Here is a 22330-nt window from a genome sequence, read left to right on the forward strand (position 1 = left end):
GCTAAGTCAATTTTGCTCATCGTATTCTGGAAAGCGACAAGGCCTCTCTTGAAGCCCTGGAAAAGATGAAGATGTTTGTCTTAACATAGAACCTTTTTCCCTTTTTATTTTTTGTTTGGAACACAAGCATCTCTAAACGCTTTTTGGGAGGTGTCCCAAAGGTAACTGGACTTTCTGATTTTTTTTCTTTGAAGAGTTTTCGCTTCCAATCCAGAGCTGAAGAAGCTCAGAAAGCATGATTTTGAGAGTCGGATGTACTTTGAAATGGTCTACCTGTTGTGGCCCCTCCAGCAGCCAAATCAGTGGAGGAGGAGGAGGTGTGGGAGTCAGGGCCAGCATCAAGGCAACCTGGGAGCTCTGAGGGGGAAGAGGGAATGGAGTGGCAGAAAGAGAGCGACAGAGGCAGAGCCTGGGCCGTCCGTCAGCCCTCAGATGGAGAGTCAACAGCCCCTAGGTCTGGAGGTGGCCGATGAGGAAGAGGAGGAACAGCTGGGTCCAGTGCCTAATGTGCAGATGCACAGAAGGCAGAGGAGAGGAGAGCAGTGGAAATCTATGGGCTGGTCCTTGGGATGGACGAGCCACCACTGCTAGCGAAGCCCCACTCTAGCTCTGGGGATAAAAGGCAGGGGGAGGAGATGAATAGATGTGGCAAACAACTATTCATCTCCCGGGCGGACAGACTTGTTAGCCTGCGGTGAGAGAGAAACTTTTTGCCAGGGCTGCTGGTGCTCCTAATAAAGGAATCATTGATTTAACTATAGAGGGTTTGTCGTGTTTGGGGAGCCGGGTCAGAACAATGCCCTTCATTGACCAGCTGGACAGGACAGGCTGCTCTCTGGGCTCTGATGGAATCCAAGGCCCAACCTCAACCATCTAGAGACCTGGGCCAGCCGTATCTACCTCTTCTCCCATCCCCACATAAAGAGATTGGGTGGTTGGGCTATAGTGGGGAAAACAAAGAGAGAGATTCATCCAAGGTTGGAAAGTCTGTCTCTTTTGTGGACCTATGTAGTTGCAGGTGACATAAAGTGACATCAGTGGGTTTATTTCAAAATGACTTAGAATTTCATGCTAAGATTAGGGAATCAATATAATGCATTTCAATTTAATGTTATGCCCTGGTAGTCCATCACTTACAACCAGTGGTGGTAATCAGCCGGTTGGAATCGGTTTGGGAAAACCGGTAGTGGCAACCTGTAGGTTGCCAGCCCACCTGCCCCAGTGCTATGCCATCCTATTTAGCCACGTTTTCTAAGCTGTGCACATGCGTGCAAGCTGTGTGCACGAGCAAAGCACATTTTTGGTGCATGGCGAACTGGTGGTAAATTTATGTGAAAGCCTCCTCTGCTTACAACCGTTCATTTAGTGACCATTCGAAGTTACAATAGCATTGAAAAAAAGTGACTTATGACCATTTTTTCACACGTACAACTGAAGATGTCTCCGTGGTCATGTGGCCAGCATGACTCAACGCCAAAGGCGCACGGAACGCTGTTACTTTCCCACCAAAGGTGGTCCCTATTTTTCTACTTGCATTTTTTACGTGCTTTCAAACTGCTAGGTTGGCAGAAGCTGGGACAAGTAACGGGAGCTCACTCCGTCACACCGCACTAGGGATTCGAACCACTGAACTGCCGACCTTCTGATCGACAAGCTCATCGTCTTAGCCACTGTGCCACCACATCCTATACCTAGCTGCAGTCAATTTTCTGGATCCATTTGGTATGGCTGGCATTCACTCTATCCCAAACTCTTGAATCTGTCCCTGAAAGAAGGAACAATTCCTCCCACACCACCTCAGCAGTGTTTCATTTATAGTTTGTTAGAAATATCGTTTTATAAGCACGGCGGCCCTTGCAAGTACCCTGTGGTGCTTTAGAAACACCGAGAACTTAAGCAACTGTTGGAAATGGTCTTTTAGAAGAAAAAAAAAAAGCAAAGAAATATTTTAATTACGGCACTGTGTTTCCTCAGAAGCTCCAAGGAGACAGGTTTTCACCAGAACTATGAGAGGGTTTTAGTTTAAAAGAAACTAAAAATTCAGACCTACTGTGAGTTCTGCACAACTTCTAGTTTAGTTAATTTAGCGAAGTAAGCAGCAAAGAGAGAAGAGACAGGCCCAGACCCAAAATAAGACAAGGGGAATGGAAGAAGCAACAGCAACACGCTCAATGAAAAATAGGCCAGTCGTCGCATTTTTGAGACAACTTTTAAAAACCGTTTTAGTGGAAAAGTCTGGAAGAATGAAAGGAGCTGGGTATAATCTCTGTGTATAATGTTGATGCATTCCATGGTACTTCTCTCTCGGAATACTTGCCAGGGCATCCTTTACACAACAAAACTCTTTATTCAAAGTTATTGTTTTGTGACCTTATCCTTTCTGTAAGAACATCATTATGGTAAAGATGCCATTCCGGGAACAGAACAGCTGCGAGAAAAATAAGGCATAAAATACAGAAGAGAGGTTGCTTTATGATTACGGTATTTTTTTTTTTCTAAATGAAAGTGTTTTCTTGTCATGTAATCTTTTTCCTCTACAACCTCAACCCACACATTTAAAGTTTGATTCCTTGAAGGCTTGAATTAGATGGGAAATGGGGTAGGTGGGGGAGACCCTTAATAAAAGTCCTAGTGGACAACCACTTAAATATGAGCCAGTAGTGTGTAGCAGCTGCCAAAAAAAGTCAACACAATTCTAGGCTGCATAAACAGAGGGAGAGAATCAAGATCATATGAAGTGTTAATACCACTTTATCATGCCTTGGTAAGGCCACACTTGGAATACGGCATCCAGTTTTGGTTGTCACGATGTAAAAAAGATGTGGAGACTCTAGAAAGAGTGCAGAGAAGAGCAACAAAGATGATGAGGGGACTGGAGGCTAAAACATATGAAGAACGGTTGCAGGAACTGGGTATGCCTAGTTTAATGAAAAGAAGGACTAGGGGAGACATGAGAGCAGTGTTCCAATATCTCAGGGGCTGCCACAAAGAAGAGGGAGTCAAGCTATTCTCCAAAGCACTTGAGGGTAGGACAAGAAGCGATAGCTGGAAACTAATCGAGGAGAGAAACAACCTGGAACTAAGGAGAAATTTCCTGACAGTTAGAACAATTAATCAGTGGAACAACTTGCCTCCAGAAGTTGTGAATGTTCCAACACTGGAAGTTTTTAAGAAGATGTTGGATAACCATTTGTCTGGTGTGATGTTTCCTGCCTAAGCAGGGGGTTGGACTAGAAGACCTCTAAGGTCCCTCCCAACTCTGTTATTCTATTCTATTCTAAAAATCCATAAACCCAACCTTCTGATAAAATCTGAATTTTGCTATACCAGCAAAAAGAAACAAATAAAAAACAAATAAAGGTCCATCCCCCCATCCCAATCGTGTCAGACTCTAGGCGTCAGTGCTAATCTCTGCTTCCTAGCCAAGGGAGCCATCATTGTCCAAAGACACTTCTGTGGTCATGTGACCAGCATAACTTTACACCAAGGCACGTGGAACACTGTTGCCTTCCCACCAAAGTGGTATCTATTTATCTACTCGCATTTGCATGCTTTCGAACTGCTAGGTGGGCAGAAGCTGAGGCAGGAATGGGAACTCACTCCGTCATGCGGTGTTTGGGTCTCGAACGTCCAACCTTCCAATCGACAAATTCAACATCTTAACCGCTAAGCCACTGTGCCCTTATTAGTAAACCTTCTAACAAAATAGCAGCTAAGAGGAACACATTGTTCTATTGATCCAGTAATCATGGATTAAATTGGCGGTGCCTACTGAGAAGTCAATGGGTTGATTGCTGTACTTGGTTGATTTCTTGCTGTACTTGGTTGATCTCCACAATTAGATCCCCACATCCACTTGCAAAACTAAGCCTTTGTGACTTAAATGTGCTTTTTTTTTTTTCAAGAGGTCACTGGACTTTCTGGTTTTTCTTTGAAGACGTTTCGCTTCTCATCCAAGAAGCTTCTTCATCTCTGACTGGATGGCGGGAAATGGAAGGATTTATACTCCTTGCAGACAGCTGGTCATTTGGGCTTCTGGGGGTCCGCAGGGGTTTAGGAGAACCTCTAGCTAAGATTCTGTGCAGTTCAGAGAACCCCCAAATCCCACTCCTGGCTGGCCCCACCCACCCTGCCCCCCACATGGCCCGTTTTGGATGCAGGTAAGTGCAGGGCACATCCGGAGGCTCAGGCAGGGTGAAAAACGGGCCTACCAGAAGTTCAGGAAGGCCGGAAATGGGCCTGTTTCCAGCCTCCAGAGGGCCTCTGGAGCCTGGTGAGGCCATTTTTGCCCTCCTGGAGGCTCAAGGAAAGCCTCCGGAGCCTGGGGAGGGCAAAAACACACACCCTCCATCGTGGTGCAGGAGGCTGACTAGGCCACGCCCACCCAGCAACCGGGCAGAGAACCCCTTGCTAAAGTTTTTGAAGCCCACTCTTGATGTGGACCCTTTTTGGAACTGTTGAAAGAGCTGTGTTGTAGACCGGAGATAGATGATGTCGTATCCCTCCCCCTCTGTTGAGGGAGGGCGGTTCAATGTTGACATACATGGCCTCTTTAACCGCTCTTGGAAAGAAAGAAAGAAAGCACCTTTGGGACAACCATGACCTGGATGACTGAAAATCTCCCTAGACTTTGTGACTTTACAAAAATGCCACCAGGACGTGGGGTAGAGACTACTCCATGAAACAAACAGCCCCTCCCTACCTTTTCATCTTTAAGAAGATGAAAGGAAGCACGTTCCATTTGCATGTCTTAGACTAGACTAGACTAGACTAGACTAGACTAGACTAGAGTAGAATAGAATAGAATAGAATAGAATAGAATAGAATAGAATAGAATAGAATAGAATAGAATAGAATAGAATAGAATAGAATAGAATAACAGAGTTGGAAGGGACCTTGGAGGTCTTTTAGTCCAACCCCCTGCTTAGGCAGGAAACCCTACACCACTTCAGACAAATGGTTATCCAACATCTTCTTAAAAACTTCCAGTGTTGGAGCACTTACAACTTCTGGAGGCAAGTTGTTCCACTGATTCATTGTTCTCACTGTCAGGAAATTTCTCCTTAGTTCTAAGTTGCTTCTCTCCTTGATTAGTTTCCACCCATTGCTTCTTGTCCTACCCTCGGGTACTTTGGAGAATAGCTGGACTCCTTCTTCTTTCTGGCAGCCCCTGAGATATTGGAACACTGCTATCATGTCTCCCCTAGTCCTTCCGTTCATTAAACTAGACATACCCAATTCCAGCAACTGTTCTTTATATGTTTTAGCCTCCAGTCCCCTAATCATCTTTCTTGCTCTTCTCTTGTAGGCCTTCTCATCCACGTCAATTTTTTTTATTTTTTAAATGAAAGTTCCTACCGAAAACTTGAATAAAAAAAAATTAACTCGTTCTCAAAATGCATGGATTATTTTATGCATCTTTCCATACCGTTAGTCGTTGACTTGCATAAACATTGCTGGTACTGATATTTTCCAGCCTTGGCACAAATAGGCTGGCCAAGAAGGCTGTGCGATAGATTTTTCTCAGCTAAGGGGCTAGTTTCCAGGTTGGCAAAAGAAGAGACAACACTGCATACTCTTCCCTTATGTATTCAAACGATATGCTGAATGCATAACGAGGGAGGTTAAATTGGAAGAATAGGAGCATAATTTTAAAACTGGAGGAAGAAGAACTGTGCTGTGCTGTGCTACAATATCGTTACTCTGAGAAGCGAGCACGTAAACGATCTGGAAGCTCTAGTAATGAAACTTAAGAAGGACATTGAAAGAAACAAATGGGATGAAAATTAAATATAAAGAAGATCAAATGACTGACAACAGATTCAGCAACCAGTGTGGAGAACTGACAATGAAGATATCTAAGTGGTGACAGTTTCTGCTTTTTAAGATTGTGTTCTGTCCCTGTCCCACGCGCACACACACCAACAGACGTTCAAGAGTTAAAGACCAAACCAGCCGGCAAAATCCTTATGATAACAGAACTTGGCAACAACCTAGTGGCTGCCTGCCAAGAGTTTATTACTTACGAAGAAGAGAGATAACTTCTCCCCGCTTCTGCTACATCAAAGGAAATAGCTCAATAATTACAGAGTCAATCAAGTCCAAAGATAATCCAGCAAAGTCTATAGCAAAAGTCCAGCAATGCAGAATGGCATGGAAGCTTTCAGCTTTGTTCATCACAAGGTTTGACTGGCCACCACGCTCCCTGTTATACCCTGTGGGGTGTGGTCCAGTGACTCAGCCTAATCTCAGGCATGCCTTTTCTTCTGTTGCGCGCGCTTATCTCTGCGATGCTGGCGTGGATCCAGCCAAGACTCATTACCCTCATCACTGTCCATCTGTGGCTGCATGGATGTGCTTGGCCCCGGCCCTATCTCTTGCCCTTCGGCAGACACCGAAGGCATTGCCAGAGAGGAGGGTCCTGGAGAGGGAGGCCTTGCCAACTCCTCTCCTTCACTCTCGGAGTCCTCTCCTGCCGATGACACAGGCTCAGGTAACGGAGCCACAACAGATTGATTGTTCACAGTAAAAGAACAAACAGTCAAGAAATACAGTATGTTGCAGACTAACGCTTGATAGATCAGCCATGAAGGCCTGGAAAAAGATATTCAGATGTTGTAGTGTAAAGTTAAAGGTTTCTTCTTTTCCAGTCATGTCTGGCGCCAGTTAGGGACAGTGCTCATCTCTGTTTCTTAGCCGAGGGAGTCAGTGTTGTCTGTAGTTACTTCCATGGTCATGTGGCCAGCATGACTATATGTTGAGGCCAGGGGTGAAATCCAGCAGATTCTGACAGGTTCTGGAGAACTGGTAGCGGAAATTTTGAACAGTTTGGAGAACCGGTAGCGGAAATTTTGAGTAGTTCGGAGAACCGGCAAATACCACCTCTGGCTGGCCCCAGAATGGGGTGGGAATGGGGATTTTGCAGTATCCTTCCCCTGGAGTGGAGTGGGAATGGAGATTTTGCAGTATCCTTCCCCTGCCACGCCCACCAAGCCACGCCCACAGAACCAGTAGTAAAGCAATTTGGATTTCACCACTGGTTGAGGCCCACAGAACACTGTTACCTTCCCACCAAAGTGGTACCTATTTATCTATTTGCATTCACATGCTTTCGAACTGCTAGGTAAGCAGGAGCTGGGGCCAGTAATGGGTGAAGACGGTAACCCCAAATGTTTTTGAACTGCTAGGTGGGCAGGAGCTGGGATAAGTAACGAGTGAAGATGGTAACCCCAAACTCTATCCTACCTTTAGTCAGCTGATAAAGCATTATTAGCCGCAGCATGCTTTCACTCCTTACAGTCCAGCTCACACAAATCAAGACAGCAACTGGGTATGTCTAGTTTAATGAAAAGGAGGACATGGGGTGACAGGAGAGCAGTGTTCCAATATCTCAGGGGCTGCCACAAAGTAGAGGGAGTCAAGCTATTCTCCAAAGCACCTGAAGGCAGGACAAGAAGCAATGGGTGGAAACTTATCAAAGTGATATCCAACTCAGTACTAAGGAGAAATTTCCTGACAGAACAATAAAACAGTGGAAGGGCTAGCCTCTGGAAATTGTGGGTTTCTCCATCACTGGAGGTTTTTAAGAAAAGATTGGGCAGAAGTGTTAATACCACTTTATAATGCCTTGGTAAGGCCATAGTTGGAATATTGCAATCAGTTTTGGTCGCCATGATGTAAAAAAGATGTTGAGACTCTAGAAAGAGTGCAGAGAAGAGCCACAAAGATGATTAGGGGTCTGGAGGCTAAAACATATGACGAAAAGGTTGCAGGAACTGGGTATGTCTAGTTTAATGAAAAGATGGACATGGTGAGACATGATAGCAGTGTTCCAATATCTCAGGGGTTGACACAAAGAAGAGGGAGTCAAACTATTCTCCAAAGCACCTGAGGGTAGAACAAGAAGCAATGGGTGGAAATTAAAGAGAGAAGCAACTTAGAACTAAGGAGAAATTTCCTGACAGTGAGAACAATTAGCCAGTGGAACAGCTTGCCACCAGAAGTTGTGGGTGCTCCATCACTGGAGGCTTTTAAGAAGAGACTGGACAGCCATCTGTCTGGAATGGTACAGGGTCTCCTGCTTGTGCAGGTGGTTGGACTAGAAGACCTCCAAGAACCCTTCCAATTCTGTTAGTCTGTTATTCCTGTGATACAAGCAAAACACATCAACAGAAGCTGAGGTGGGTTTCAGCAGGTTCTGGCCAGTTCTGCAGAACCGGTAGCGGAAATTTCGAGTAGTTCGGAGAACCGGTAGTAAAAATTCTGACTGGCCCTGCCCCCATCTATTCTCTGCCTCCCGAGTCCCAGCTGATCAGGAGGAAATGGAGATTTTGCAGTAACCTTCCCCTGCCACGCCCACCAAGCCACGCCCACAGAACCGGTAGTAAAAAAAATTTGAAACCCACCACTGAACAGAAGCCTTCTGAGCATCCTCAGGTTATCTAGCAACGTGACTATCTGACAATATAGCAAGGTCTGAAGATTTTCAATTCTATTTTTCTCTCCATCACAGTATTTGTCAACCTTGGCAATTTGAAGATAAGGGTACTTTCAACTTGCAGATTTTTTTTTTTTTAATTTGATTTATATGCCGCCCTTCTCCAGAGACTCAGGGCGGCTTACAATGCGCTAAGCAATAGCCTTCATTCTTTTTGTATATTTATAGAAAGTCAGCTTATTGCCCCCACAACTGGGTCCTCAATTTACCTACCTTAGAAAGGATGGAAGGCTGAGTCAACCTTGAGCCTGGCGAGATTCGAACCTGCAGTAATTGCAGGCAGCTGGTCTTAATAACAGGGTGCTTTAGACCACTGTACTACCTAGATTTACCTAGTCAGAAATACAAGGTTGTATAGACTTCATTCTATTCTATTCTGTTCTACTGTCGTCGTCTTCTTCTTTTTTTTTCCAAAAAAAGAAGAACGAAGGAAGTAGGAGGAGAAAGAGAAAGGAAGGGAAGGGGAGGAGAAGAAGAGAGGTTGGAATAAAGGTAAAGGGTAAAAGAGCAGCCCCGAAAAAGTAAAAATGAAAAATGAAATTTAAAAGAAAAGACGAATGAAAACCGATAGAAATGACTGTATTTGGCTTGATCCCATCCGTTCGGTTTTAATTTGAAATTGGTTTTAATTGGGTTGTTTTAAATTGTGGGCCGAAATTATTTAATTACCTTTTAAACTGTTTTTTTTTTAAATTTTGTATGCTCTGTTTTATCTCGGCTGTTCACCGCCCTGAGTCCTGCTGGAGAAGGGCGGTAGTAAAAAAAATCTAAAAATAAATAAAAATAAATAAATAAGTACGTGTAAATGTGTTTACGAGAAATAAAAATAAAAAAAAACTGTTCTACTGTCTTCTGAAGGCCTTCCTGTGGTCCCGTTTAGAATACAGTAAAATATCAGCAGCGACTGAGGGAGCAGAAAAGAAGGTGAGGTTGTGAGGAAATTGTGGCAGAGTTATTCTTTCGGCAACACGTTGGTGAAAAGGGCTTGGTGCAGATCAGTCCCCAGATGAGGAAGGATTGAGAACAAATCTCTGGTGTATTTTGATCTCTGGGGTGAGTAAGAGGAGGTCCCTCTTGCCAAAAAAGAAGATTAATCACTGGGTCACAGTATGAATGCCCTGCAAAGGACATTTCCTCCATGACTCCAACAGAGCGGATAATGCCACTATTTAACAGCTATTACCCTTTCTCCCTTGGTGCTCATTCTGTTCTGCTGGCAAACTTTAAGTTCCATTTGTTTGTCCTCTTATTAAATTTCCTTGAAAACCTTCTACTTGCCCCCTCAGCCCCTTATCCCCCACAATCTGTTCTGGACCTCAGAAAACCTGAAAAATCCCATAGTTGCACCCGAAACTACCTATATTCCAGGGGTGAAATACTCCCGGTTTGGACCGGATCGCCCGATCCGGTAGCGATGGCAGTGGGTGGTTCGGAGAACCAGTAGTAAAAATCCCTGCACCCCCCCCCCCCGCTGAAAAATGCTTTTAAAAGTAAAAAAAAAAGCCTCTGATGATCATGCAGCTCAGCTGGGATCGTCAGAGGCTTTTAAAAAAAATGCTTTTAAAAGCCTCTGACGATCCCAGCTGAGTTGCCTGATCGTCAGAGGCTTTTAAAAGCATTTTTTTTCTGCAATCTTTTAAAGTTGTAGAAAAAATGCTTTTAAAAGTAAAAAAAAAAAAAAAAGTTGGCCATGCCCACCCAGTCACATTACCCCCCATGAAGCCACGCCCACCGAACAGGTAGTAACAAATTTTACATTCACCACCGCTATATTCTATATTATTGCAATGGAGCTGCCAGTTAAGCATTGTGACTTCAACCACTAAGTTCTGTGTTTTCCCCAAAATAAAACTGGGTTTTATATTAATTTTTGCTCCAAAAGACACCTTAGGGTTTATTTTCCAGTTAGGTTTTATTTTTGGGGAAATACGGTACTGCTGTGCTTCCTCGAAAATAAGACCTCCCTGGATAATAAGCCCTTCCCAAAAATATTTAAACGCATGCGCGGCCGGTCGCCGCCATTTCTTCTGGTTAGGGTTAGGGAGACAAAGCTGGAAATCAGGTAAGACAGCAAGAGGAGCCCCATCTTGCTCCATGCACCCCAAAATAATAAGACCTCCCCAAAAATAAGAACAAGCGCTTATTTCGAGGTTCAAAAAAATATAAGACAGGTTCTTATTTTCGGGGAAACACGGTAAATGCATCCATCTGGCTGACGATCTTAACTGGGGCTTATTTTTGGGGTATGGCTTATATTACGAGCACCCTGAAAAGGAGTCTGGATAGCTCAGCAGACTAATGCATTGTAATTTAACTCCAGCTGTCTGCAATTAGTAAGTTCGAATCTTGCCAGGCTCAAGGTTAACTCAGCCTCCCATCCTTTCTATGGTAGGTAAATTGAGGACCCAGTTGTGGGGGCAATAAGCTGACTTTGTAAAAATATACAAAAGTATGAAGGCTATTGCTTAACGCATTGTAAGCTGCCCTGAGTCTCCAGAGAAGGGCGGCATATAAATCAAATAATAATAAAAAAATCATACTAGGGCTTATTTTCCGATTGAGTCTTATTTTAGGGGAAACAGGGTTGTAAGTCTGTCTGCTCTGGGCTATGTGCCCAATAAACAAACACACAGACAATCTTAAGAGCCCCACCTGTCAATCTAACATCTTGCCCAAAAACTCAAATCCCCACTCTTCAAATCTCCTGGTTGTTCTTTGGTCCCCCACATTTTTTTTTCCCCCTGGGTCAAGCTATTCTCCAATAGCTCTTCGTCCTGAAGGCAAGACAAGAAGCAATGAATAGAAATTAATCAAGAAGAGAAGCAACTTAGAAGAAAGGAGAAACTTCCTAACAGTGAGGACAATTAACCAGTGGAACGACTTGCCACTGGAAGTTGTGGGTGCTCCATCACTGGAGGCTTTTAAGAAGAGACTGGAGAGCCATCTGTCTGGAATGGTACAGGGTCTCCTGCTTGAGCAGGGGGGTTGGACTAGAAGACCTCCGAGGTCCCTCCCAACTCCGTTCTTCTGTTTCTGTGATTCTGTATGCTTGATGATTTCTGTACAGTTAGTCCTTAACTTACAACAGTTCATTTAGTGGCTTTTCAAAGTTGTAAGAGTGCTGAAAAAATGATTTATGACCGTTTTCCACATTTACTGCCATTGTAGCATCCTGAATAAAATTGGGATGCTTATCAACTGACTCGTATTTATGACGGTTGTAGCATCCCAGGGGGGTCACGTGATCCCCTTATGCGACCTTCTGACAAGCAAAGTCCATGGGGGAGGCCAGATTCACTTAACAACCAGGTTAATGATTTATCAACTGCGGTGATTCACTTAGCAACCGTGGCCAGAAAGATCATCAAATGGGGTCAAAACTCATCTTACATGAGCGGCAGAAATTTCGGACTGAATTGGGGTCGTACGTCGAGGACTATCTGTATTTTGAGGTATCTTAGGGTTGTCTTTTCAGACTCGTAAGGGATCAGGGCAGCCCAAACGTTTCATAAACAAAAGACACGGCCAGCTGCTTGCCCCCTTTCCACAAACAGCCTTTTGTTTTGATGTGCGACATTTTCAAGAACTGGTTGCCGTTGGCGAGAGAAGAATACCTACATCCTCCAGGGATAAGAGAGAAGCTGTTTAATTTCTACAGAGATTGTGGTGACATTTATTGACTGGCCAGAATGCAGAGGAACAGAGCTGGGAGGGACCTGGGAGGTCATCTAGCCCAACCCCCTGCTCAAGGGGAGGGACCTTGGAGGTCATCTAGCCCAACCCCACGGATCCACATACACACAGAGAGAGAGAGAATAGCAGAGCTGGGAGGGACCTGGGAGGTCATCCAATCCAACCCCCTGCTCAAGCAGGAGACCCCCACAGATTCACATACACACAGAGAGAGGGAAGAGCAGAGCTGGGAGGGACCTTGGAGGTCATCCAGTCCAACCCCCTCCTCAAGCAGGAGACCCCCACGAATTCACATACACACACAGAGAGGGAATAGCAGAGCTGGGAGGGACCTGGGAGGTCATTCAGTCCAACCCCCTGCTCAAGCAGGAGAACCCATGGATCCACATACACACAGAGAGAGGGAAGAGCAGAGCTGGGAGGGACCTGGGAGGTCATCCAGCCCAACCCCCTAGTCAAGCAGGAGACCCCCACGGATTCACATACACAGAATAGCAGAGCTGGGAGGGACCTGGGAGGTCATCCAGTCCAACCCCCTGCTCAAGCAAGAAACCCCACAGATTCACAAACACACACAGAGAGGGAATAGCAGAGCTGCATGGGAACTTGGAGGTCATCTAGTCTGCTCAGACAGGAGACCCAGGCCTATACTGTTTCAGACAAGTGGCTGCCCAGTCTCTTCTTGAAGACCTCCAGTGATGAAGCACCCACAACCTCTGAAGGCAAAGCTGTTCCACTGGTCAATTGTTCTCACTGACAGATTTCTCCATGATTCCATGATTAAGTTTCCAATTGTTTTCAGGTGCTTTGGAGAGTAGCTTGACTCCCTCTTCTTTGGGGCAGCCCCATAGCTATTGGAACACTGCTATCATGTCTCCCCCAGTCCTCCTTTTCATTCAAACTAGACATACCCGAATCCTGCATCTGTTCTTTGTATGTTTTATCCTCCAATCCTCCCCTAATCATCTTTGTTGCTCTTCTCTGCACTCTTTCCAGAGTCTCAACATCTTTTTACCCACTGGGGATTTACGAATCTAGTAAAACCATGGTAGCTATAGGAACACAGAGGAACATCTCCTGGCCATCAATCAACATCTAGATAAGCAGAGATTAACACCAAGATTAATAACTGCAGGCCAGCTGCCTGCAATTACTGCGAGTTCAAATCTCACCAGGCTCAAGGTTGACTCAGCCTTCCATCCTTCCGAGGTAGGTAAAATGAGGACCCGGATTGTGGGGGCAATAAGCTGACTTTGTATAAAAAAGAACACTGCTTGGGGAGAGGGGGCAAAAGCCCTGTTAAGCAGGTATATACAAAAGTATGAAGGCTATTGCTTAACGCATTGTAAGCCGCCCTGAGTCTCCGGAGAAGGGCGGCATATAAATCGAACCAATAAATAAATTAATTAATTAATACTGGACCAACAATCAAGCAGTAAACAATACCCCAATGAAGTAAGTTTCTCAGAGAAACAAGCGAAGAGTAAACAACAGCCTAATCAAGGACTACTCCCACCGACAAGGCAAGCCACTTGTGTATAAGCAGAGACCGAACCTTACTCCTTCTCAGCACTGATGATGTCTGGATAATGAAATGTCGGTAAGAAAACAATCAAGCTCAGAGAACATCAAGGACCCTTCACAGTTCAACTCTGATCTACAAAAATGCTCTTCTGATTGTACCGTTGTAGCTTGGTCATGCTGTAAGAACAGTCTCGCTAGGAAATAATTTTTAGGCTGAGAGAAAGACCCCATTCCTTCAAAATGCTTGTCCCCTATCCACACTGATTCCAGAGGGTTGAGAAATAACACAAATAGGAGATTAAGTGTAGTGCATTTGTCAAGGGAGGCTCTAGATCAGTAGTTCTCAACCTTCCTAATGCCGCGACCCTTTAATACAGTTCCTCATGTTGTGGTGACCCCCAACCAGGGGTGGGTTCTAATTTTTTTTACTACCGGTTCTGTGGGAGTGGCTTATTTTGTGGGTGTGGCTTGGAGGTCATGTGACTGGGTGGGGCATGGCTAGCTGGTCAGGTGACCGGGTGGCCATGGCTATGTGTATAGGGACTACTCAGAGGGCTGAAAAAAGTCATTTCTGACCGGTCCTCGCACTTTTGACTGGTCCTCACACTTATGACCCTCCTCATATTTATGCCTGTGCAGCATTCTTAACAACCATGTCACTCATTTCACAACTGCTTCTCTTCAACATGGTATAAGATAGGGCAAAAAACGTAAAATGTGAGGACAGTCGTAAATTCGAGGACTGGGGGGGCAAGAGAGGGCTTTGGCGACCCCTGTGAAATGGCCGTTCGACCACCAAAGGGGTCGCGACCCCCAGGTTGAGAACCGCTGTTCTAGATGGAGTCCCAGCTGTCCTGCTGTCCTGCTGTCCAGCTGTCCTGAAAGAGGTGGGTTTAGCATCTGACAAAGCTGGTAAAAAGAGCCAAACCTAGCCTCAGAATAGGAATAGGAATATGGCAATTCTAGACAGAGACATCACCCTGCCAATTAAAAAGCAGAGACATCACCTGCCAACAAAAGTGCGTATAGTCAAGGCTATGGTTTTCCCAGTTGCAATGTATGGCAGTGAAAGTTGGACCATAAGGAAGGCTGAATGCCAAAGAATGGAGGCCTTTGAACTCTGGTGCTGGAGAAGACTCCTGCAAGTCCCTTGGACTGCAAGGCCATCCAACCGGTCAGTCCTAGAGAAGATTAACCCTGACTGCTCTTTAGAAGGTCAGATCCTGAAGATGAAACTCAAATACTTTGACCATCTAATGAGAAGGACGGACTCACTGGAGAAGAGCCTATTGCTGGGAAAGATTGAAGGCAAAAGAAGAAGGGGACGGCAGAGAACGAGGTGATGGATGGAGTCACTGAAGCAGTAGGCGTGAGCTTAAATGGTCTCCGGGGGATGGCAGAGGACAGGAAAGCCTGGAGGAACACTGTCCGTGGGGTCGCGATGGGTCAGACATGACTTCGCAACTATCAACAAAAAGCTTAACAAAGAGAGAGAAACGCTGTATTTCAATACTTGAAGGGATGTCACAGGGAAGAAGGAGTCAATTTATACTCATAGCACCTATGGGTAGGAGAAGAAGTTATGAGCAGAAAGTCGTCAAAAGGAGATCCAACCTGGAACTAAGAAGGAATTTCCTAACAGTGAGAATAATCAATCAGTGGAACATCTTGTCTCCTGGAGTTGGAGGTGCTCCATCACCGGAGGTTTTCAAGAGAAGACTGGACAACCATTTGTCCATGATAGCATAAGACTCCTGCCTTGGCAGGGGGTTGGACTAGAAGACCTCCAAGGTCCCTATGATTCAATGATCCTCTGATATGGTCACTGAAGCAGTCAGCGTGAACTTAAATGGACTCCAGGGGTTGGTAGAGGACAGGAAGGCCTGGAGGAGCGTTGTCCATGGGGTCACGATGGGTCGGACACGACTTAGCAACTAAGAACAACAAAAGGAATATGCGGCCATTCTGATGCGTTTTCTTCTCCTATTCACGTTCAATTTTTGCTCATTTATGTTACAAGCTGGGTTTTTCAAGAGCACTAGGGTTTGTGGCTGGATCCACTGGGGAAAGTTCAGATGTAAGTCTAATATTCAGATACTTCAGGTCCCTGAAGGTTTCTCAGGATGAAGCCCGGGGGACAGGCATTGTCTCTAGACTGGAAAGGTTTAGCAAGAGGCTGGGTTGATATAACAAATTTCATTTTTTTTTCCATTGTATACACACATGCTTTGTTTTGTTTTTAATCAGTGGAGTCTCCGGTTATATTGTTTTGGCGTACTCAAAGGTCCTGTGAAGAGCTTCTCAGAAAGACAACATGCACAAGAGTGAGCTATCAGCCTCAGCTTTTTAAAAGCAAAGAACGGTTCTCTGTCTTTGACTGGTCTGCACGTTGCACTAAGCTACCCTTAGCTTTAATAAGGTAAAGGTAAAGGTTCCCCTCGCACATATGTGCTAGTCGTTCCCGACTCTAGGGGGCGGTGCTCATCTCCGTTTCAAAGCCAAAGAGCCAGCGCTGTCCGAAGACGTCTCCGTGGTCATGTAGCCGGCATGACTCAACGCCAAAGGCGCATGGAACGCTGTTCCCTTCCCACCAAAGGTGGTCCCTATTTTTTCTACTTGCATTTTTTACCTGCTTTCGAACTGCTAGGTTGGCAGAAGCTGGGACAAGTAACGGGAGCTCACCCCGTTAGGCGGCACTAGGGATTCGAACCGCTGAATTGCCGACCTTTCAATCAACAAGCTTGACGTCTTAGCCACTGAGCCACTGCCTCCCTTTAGCTTTAATAAAATACCTTTATTCAAAACCTTGAGCCAGACCAAAACAAGCTGCATGTTTTCGTGTGACGCATGGCCCAGATTTCTATTTATCTTGGTGCTCCAGCTGAGAGGACAAGCGCATGGAGCAACTGGCCTGAGACAGGACTATCTCTCCTACGGTGGCAACCAGAATGCATCTCCATCTGATGAGGACATCTGCCCTTTTGGGTTGCGTCTCGGAGGCTGCAGCCACGCACAGTTTAATAGGGTCCCCTCTGTTGCACCAGCTGCCTTGCTGGGCTTAGAGGCAAAGGGGATTCTCTTAGCAACTGGCCAGATTAAGGAAGGCCGATTGAGGCCTATCCAGATCTGCAATTCAGCAGAATCAGTAAACAAAGAACAAAGGAAGCTGATCCCCTTCCCACACGCTCCATTTCTCTCAGGGTTGAACTGTGGGATCCTTAGTGCTCTCTGAACCTGGTGGTTTTCTTGAAGACGTCTCATGACCCAACTAGGTAACATCCATTAGCGTAATGATAAGGTTACCTAGTTGGGTCATGAAATGTTTACAAGAGAACCACCAAGCTCAGAGAGCACCGAAGACCCCATAATGCAGTGGTGGCGAACCTTTAACTCACCGAGTGCCAAACAGGTATGAGCTTCGCTTACGCGCGGCTCCTTCCCCAAACAGGTATGTGCAGATGGCGCGCAATCACACCATCTGCACATCTGCATGGCTTTCGCAGCCCCCCTTGTGCCCTGTATGTGCAACCGCACTATCTGCGCAGGCATGTGGCTTTCGCACAGCTCCCCCCCCTTGTGAGCTGCGTGCGCAATTGCACCTTTGTGCATGCGCACAGCTTTTGCCTGCCCCGTGCACTGTGTGCACAATTGCACCGTCCGCACATGCGCACGGCTTTTGCGTGCGCAATGCACACGCGTGAACACCATCTGCGAATGCACATGATGCGTGCAGGTACTCAAGCGCGCATGCGCAAAAGTGCACGCGTGCACAGGAGAGCTCCGAAGACCAGCTGGGTCTCCAGAATTGTGTGCATGCACACTAGAGACCCGAACACCAGCTGAGGGGTGTGCACATGTGCAACTACAGGTGAGTTGGGCGACAGCTCGCGTACCCGGAAAGATGGCCCTGCGTGCCATAGCTTCGCCATCACAGCCATAATGTGTTCTCTTTGTTTTGAAATGGGGGAAATGATATGAATCTGTCAGACATTCTTTGTATGGCTACAGCAGGACAATTACATGCACAAGACAGCAGCAAAGAAACTGTCAATGACGAGAAAACCGAACCCACACTGTTCAGTTTCTCTTACCTCCACTTCCTTTTCTAACTCCAAACCAGCTTCCACCAGGTTGCGTTCAAACTCCTCCCTCTGCTCCTCTTTTGCAACCTCCAAAGCGTCCTGTGGAGCGACATCGATGACCTGGGCTTCTGGAGTAGATCCTTCCTGTTGCTTCTGCTGGCTTTTGGCGGTCTCCCCATTAGAAATAATCGCCAAAGAGCCCGGCCTATGTAAGGGGCCTTGAGAATCTCCAACGTGATCCGTGGAATGTTTTCGATAGTGGTAGACTAAGACGTAGTCTACTTTCCTCTTGCTGTCTCGGAAATGCATCCCTCCGGGTGACGGCGATGGACTTTCTGAGACACCAGACTGAGCCCCATCCACATAGTTGTTAATCACCTGGAAGAAGAAGCAGAAAGCATTCAGCAAAAGATGTGACGAACAGAACCAATCTCGCGCTTCCTACTTGTAAAACCAGGGGAAAAAAAAGAGAGAGTGTGCCGGATGGGCAGAGAATCTGTATTAACGGTTGCATTTGAAGGAACGGAGCAGATGGGACTCGGATTAAAACCACGCAGGAGGCTTTGATTTCACAAGCTTTGGGCACCAAGGCATTTGACAGAGTAAATAATTTTGGACGATCGAGCGATATAATCCCAGACTGGTGTGCAAAGAAGGCAAGCCCCACCCTCTAAAAAATAAAGAACAAAAAAGAACAAAAGAACAAAAGAACACTGAGGTTGGAGGAAGCTCATGTTTATTATACGTTCTCCTCTCCTCATGTAGCTTAACTTAGATTCCCTTTGCTTTTTCCACTTAGCAATAAAAATAAAAATATAAAAGACATCCTCATTCTCTTAACCCTCTTAAGCTCCTATACATCCTTAGGTATTCAAGGATTTAATCAGTTTCTCTCCAAACATATATACACACAACTGAAAATCAACATTCAGTGTTCCAGTAGTCTTGGAAACCATCAAATATGCAGGGTTTTTTTTTTTTTAAGTTGCAAAGTATTGTTTATATACAATGAACATAGAATCTAGGAGTCGGCTGATTAGCAGTGTTCCACCTCGTTTGGTATTTATTTAAAGAAATAATGGCAGTCCTGACTCTGTTTTTTGACTGTTTTTGATAGAGGAACTAAAGAGCCTCTTTAGGTGAAGAAGGAGAGTTCAAACGTTGGCTTGAAACTCAACATTAAGAAAACTAAGATCAGGGCATCCAGCCATTTCAATTCCTGGCAAATAGATGGGGAAGAAATGGAGGTAGTGACAGATTTTATTTTCCTGGGCTCCAAGATCACCATACATGGGGACTGCAGCAAAGAAATTAAAAGACGATTGCTCCTGGGGAGGAAAGCTATGGCAAATCTAGACAGCATACAAAGAAAGCAGAGACATCACCCTGCCAACAAAAGTGCGTATAGTCAAGGCTATGGTTTTCCCAGTTGCAATGTATGGCTGTGAAAGTTGGACTATAAGGAAGGCTGAGCACCAAAGAATTGAGGCCTTTGAACTCTGGTGCTGGAGAAGAAGCCTGCGAGTCCCTTGGACTGCAAGGCCATCCAACAGGTCAGTCCTAGAGGAGATCAACCCTGACTGCTCTTTAGAAGGCCAGATCCTGAAGAGGAAACTCAAATACTTTGGCCACCTAATGAGAAGGAAGGACTCCCTGGAGAAGAGCCTAATGCTGGGAATGATTGAGGGCAAAAGAAGAAGGGGACGGCAGAGAACGAGGTGGCTGAATGGAGTCACTGAAGCAGTCGGCGTGAGCTTAAATGGACTCCAGAGGATGGTAGAGGACAGGAAAGCCTGGAGGAACGTTGTCCATGGGGTCACGATGGGTCAGACATGACTTCGCAACGAACAACAACAACAATCAGCTGACGTTCAATTAATAAACCAGCATTGTCTTCCTTACGTTTCATATACGTGTCCTATCAATGTCAAGTAATCCACAACATATTGGTGTGTGTGCGCCCAACGGCTTGTATCACTGGGCCAAAACATAGTTTCCTTAAGAAGTTAGACTGTGTGAATACAGCGAGATGATTTGGTTTTCAGTCTTACAATATTTGAGTGGCTGCCACAAAGAAGAGGGGACAATTTATTTTCCAAAGGCAAGACAAGAAACAAGGGATGGAAACTAATCAAGGAGTGGAGCAACTTGGAATTAAGGAGAAATTTCCTAACAGTGAGGACAATTAACCAGTGGAACAGCTCGCCTCCAGAAGTTGTGGGCGCTTCATCAATGGAGGTTTTTAAGAAGAGACTGAACAGTCATTGAACAACCTGAGCAAGGGGTTGGGCTGGAGGACCTCCAAGGTTCCTTCCAACTCTATTATTCTGTGATTCAGTCATTGAGGACAGTACATAACAAAGTGTTTCAGCTAACTAAGGAGTCCTGGGAAGGACATTTTGGAGAGCATGACTCTGAGAAGCCATTTCATCTGCTCTCCATCTTAATACGGCAAATATTTGATACAGGTATCCTTGGTTTATCATCGCAATTGAGCCCAACATTTCTGCTGTCAATCGAGACATACGTACAGTAGTGGGCAAAATTGTGGAAACCTTTTTGGGAAAAGTGTATTTTCTAAAACTAGCTAATAACTCCACTGTTTTTTTGGAGTAGAACTATGAAATTATATATCAATGGAAAGATGATTTAATCAAGAATGTAATTAACTTTTATGAAGGATTTGCTATCAGAATAGCAGTTACAATATAAAGAAGAAAAGTGAAACATGTAGAAAAAACGAGATATGCAAAAATTATCACCATAGAAAAAACGAGATAGACAAAAATTCTCACCATGTCAGTTAATCTTTAGTTGGGTAACCTTTAGTATGAATGATGGCCTTACAACGTCTTCCCATGGAGGGAACCAAGTCTTTTAGTTCTGCAGCTGTTCTAATGTGAAACCAAGATGGAATGATGGCTTCTATTAACTGGGTTTTATGGCTGGGTCGCTTCTGACTAACAAGTTTCTTTAGTCAGCTCCATAGATTTTCAATTGGTTAAGGTCTGGGATATTTCCAGGCCATTCCAACAGTGGAATAGGATTATCTTGAAACTCCAAAAAAATTGTGGTGTTATTAGCCATCAAACCTCAAAAATTACACTTTTCCCAAAAGGTTTCCACAGTTTTGGCCACTACTGTAAGTCACATTTTTTTAGTGCCATTGGAACTCTGAACGGTCACTAAATGAGCTGTCATAAATCAGGGACTTCCTCTATAGGAGGCTGGGTAATTTTGCGCCATTGTAAGTTTGATCATTAAATGAATGGGTCAGACATTGAGGACTATCTGTATGTGGTTAACTCCAGGGAGAAAAGTTATGGTATGTTTCTCTATCTGAGTTCCAAGACAACAATGCTTCAGCTGCTGAGAACTCTCCACAAGAACAAGGGAATAGGGGGTTACAGTGTTATTGTCTTGGGAGGCATCGATTTGAAAACAAGTCTTCCTTAGAAAGCCCAGCTTAGCAACAGCATGCAAATAAGCAGGTAGTTTAATGTGATCTTTTTTTCATTTTTGTAAAAAATAAATAAATAAATAACAAACGTGCCTTGTGAAATACAGAATTCCTTTTGCATGAGACATATGCCAAGATCCCACTGTCTCTTCTTTTAAATGCCTCCAAAGCTTTCCCTTAATAGACTCGGGCCCAATTAAAAGACAACCTGCTCTATCTCTATCTCTGTCTCTGTCTCTGTCTCTGTCTCTATCTCTATCTCTATCTCTATCTCTATCTATCTCTATCTCTATCTCTATCTCTATCTCTATCTCTATCTCTATCATCTCTTTCTCTATCTCTATCTCTATCTCTATCTCTATCTCTATCTCTATCTCTATCTCTATCTCTTTCTCTATCTCTATCTCTATCTCTATCTCTATCTCTATCTCTATCTCTATCTATCTCTATCTCTATCTCTATCTCTATCTCTATCTCTATCTCTATCTCTATCTCTAACTTGGTCTCGGTCTCGGTCTCAGTCTCTCTACCTCTACCTCTACCTCTACCTCTCTATCTTTCTATCTATCTATCTATCTATCTATCTATCTATCTATCTATCTATCTCTACCATCTACCTCTACCACTACCTCTATCTCTCTATCTCTCTATCTCTCTATCTCTCTATCTCTCTATCTCTCTATCTCTCTATCTCTCTCTATCTCTATCATCTATCTCTACCACTAGATGTAGTGTAGATGGGAGAGAGAGAGAGAGAGAGAGAGATCGATAGTATCTCTCTCTATCTCTCTATCTCTCTACCATCTACCTCTACCTCTACCACTACCTCTCTATCTCTCTATCTCTCTATTTCTCTATTTCTCTATTTCTCTATTTCTCTATCTCTCTATCTGTCTCTCGATCTCTCGATCTCTCGATTTCTCAATCTCTCAATCTCTCGATCTCTCAATCTATCCATCCTGGTATATATATTTGCATTTCCTCAGATTTGTTTTTTCCTTGTTTTTAACTTTCTTTCTATTCTTTTCAGTCTGCCATTATAGAAATCTGGATGCTCCATCAAAAGTAATCCAG

The 22330-nt window shown here is 44.7% G+C and overlaps 1 protein-coding gene across 1 annotated transcript in view; it reads right to left on the minus strand.

Moving 5' to 3' along the window:
* The window catches only part of ANO2 (anoctamin 2), a 184157-nt gene that overhangs the window by 146736 nt on the left and 15091 nt on the right, over positions 1-22330 (minus strand). Inside the window, exon 3 of the mRNA XM_070946746.1 lies at positions 17806-18174. Within this exon, the coding sequence (XP_070802847.1) occupies positions 17806-18174 (369 nt within the window). The remainder of the gene's footprint in view (positions 1-17805; positions 18175-22330) is intronic.

This window comes from Pituophis catenifer, unplaced genomic scaffold (assembly GCF_029215685.1).
Source record: "Pituophis catenifer annectens isolate HBS135680 unplaced genomic scaffold, rPitCat1.0.hap2 SCAF_7, whole genome shotgun sequence".
NCBI classification, from domain to species: Eukaryota; Metazoa; Chordata; class Lepidosauria; order Squamata; family Colubridae; genus Pituophis; species Pituophis catenifer.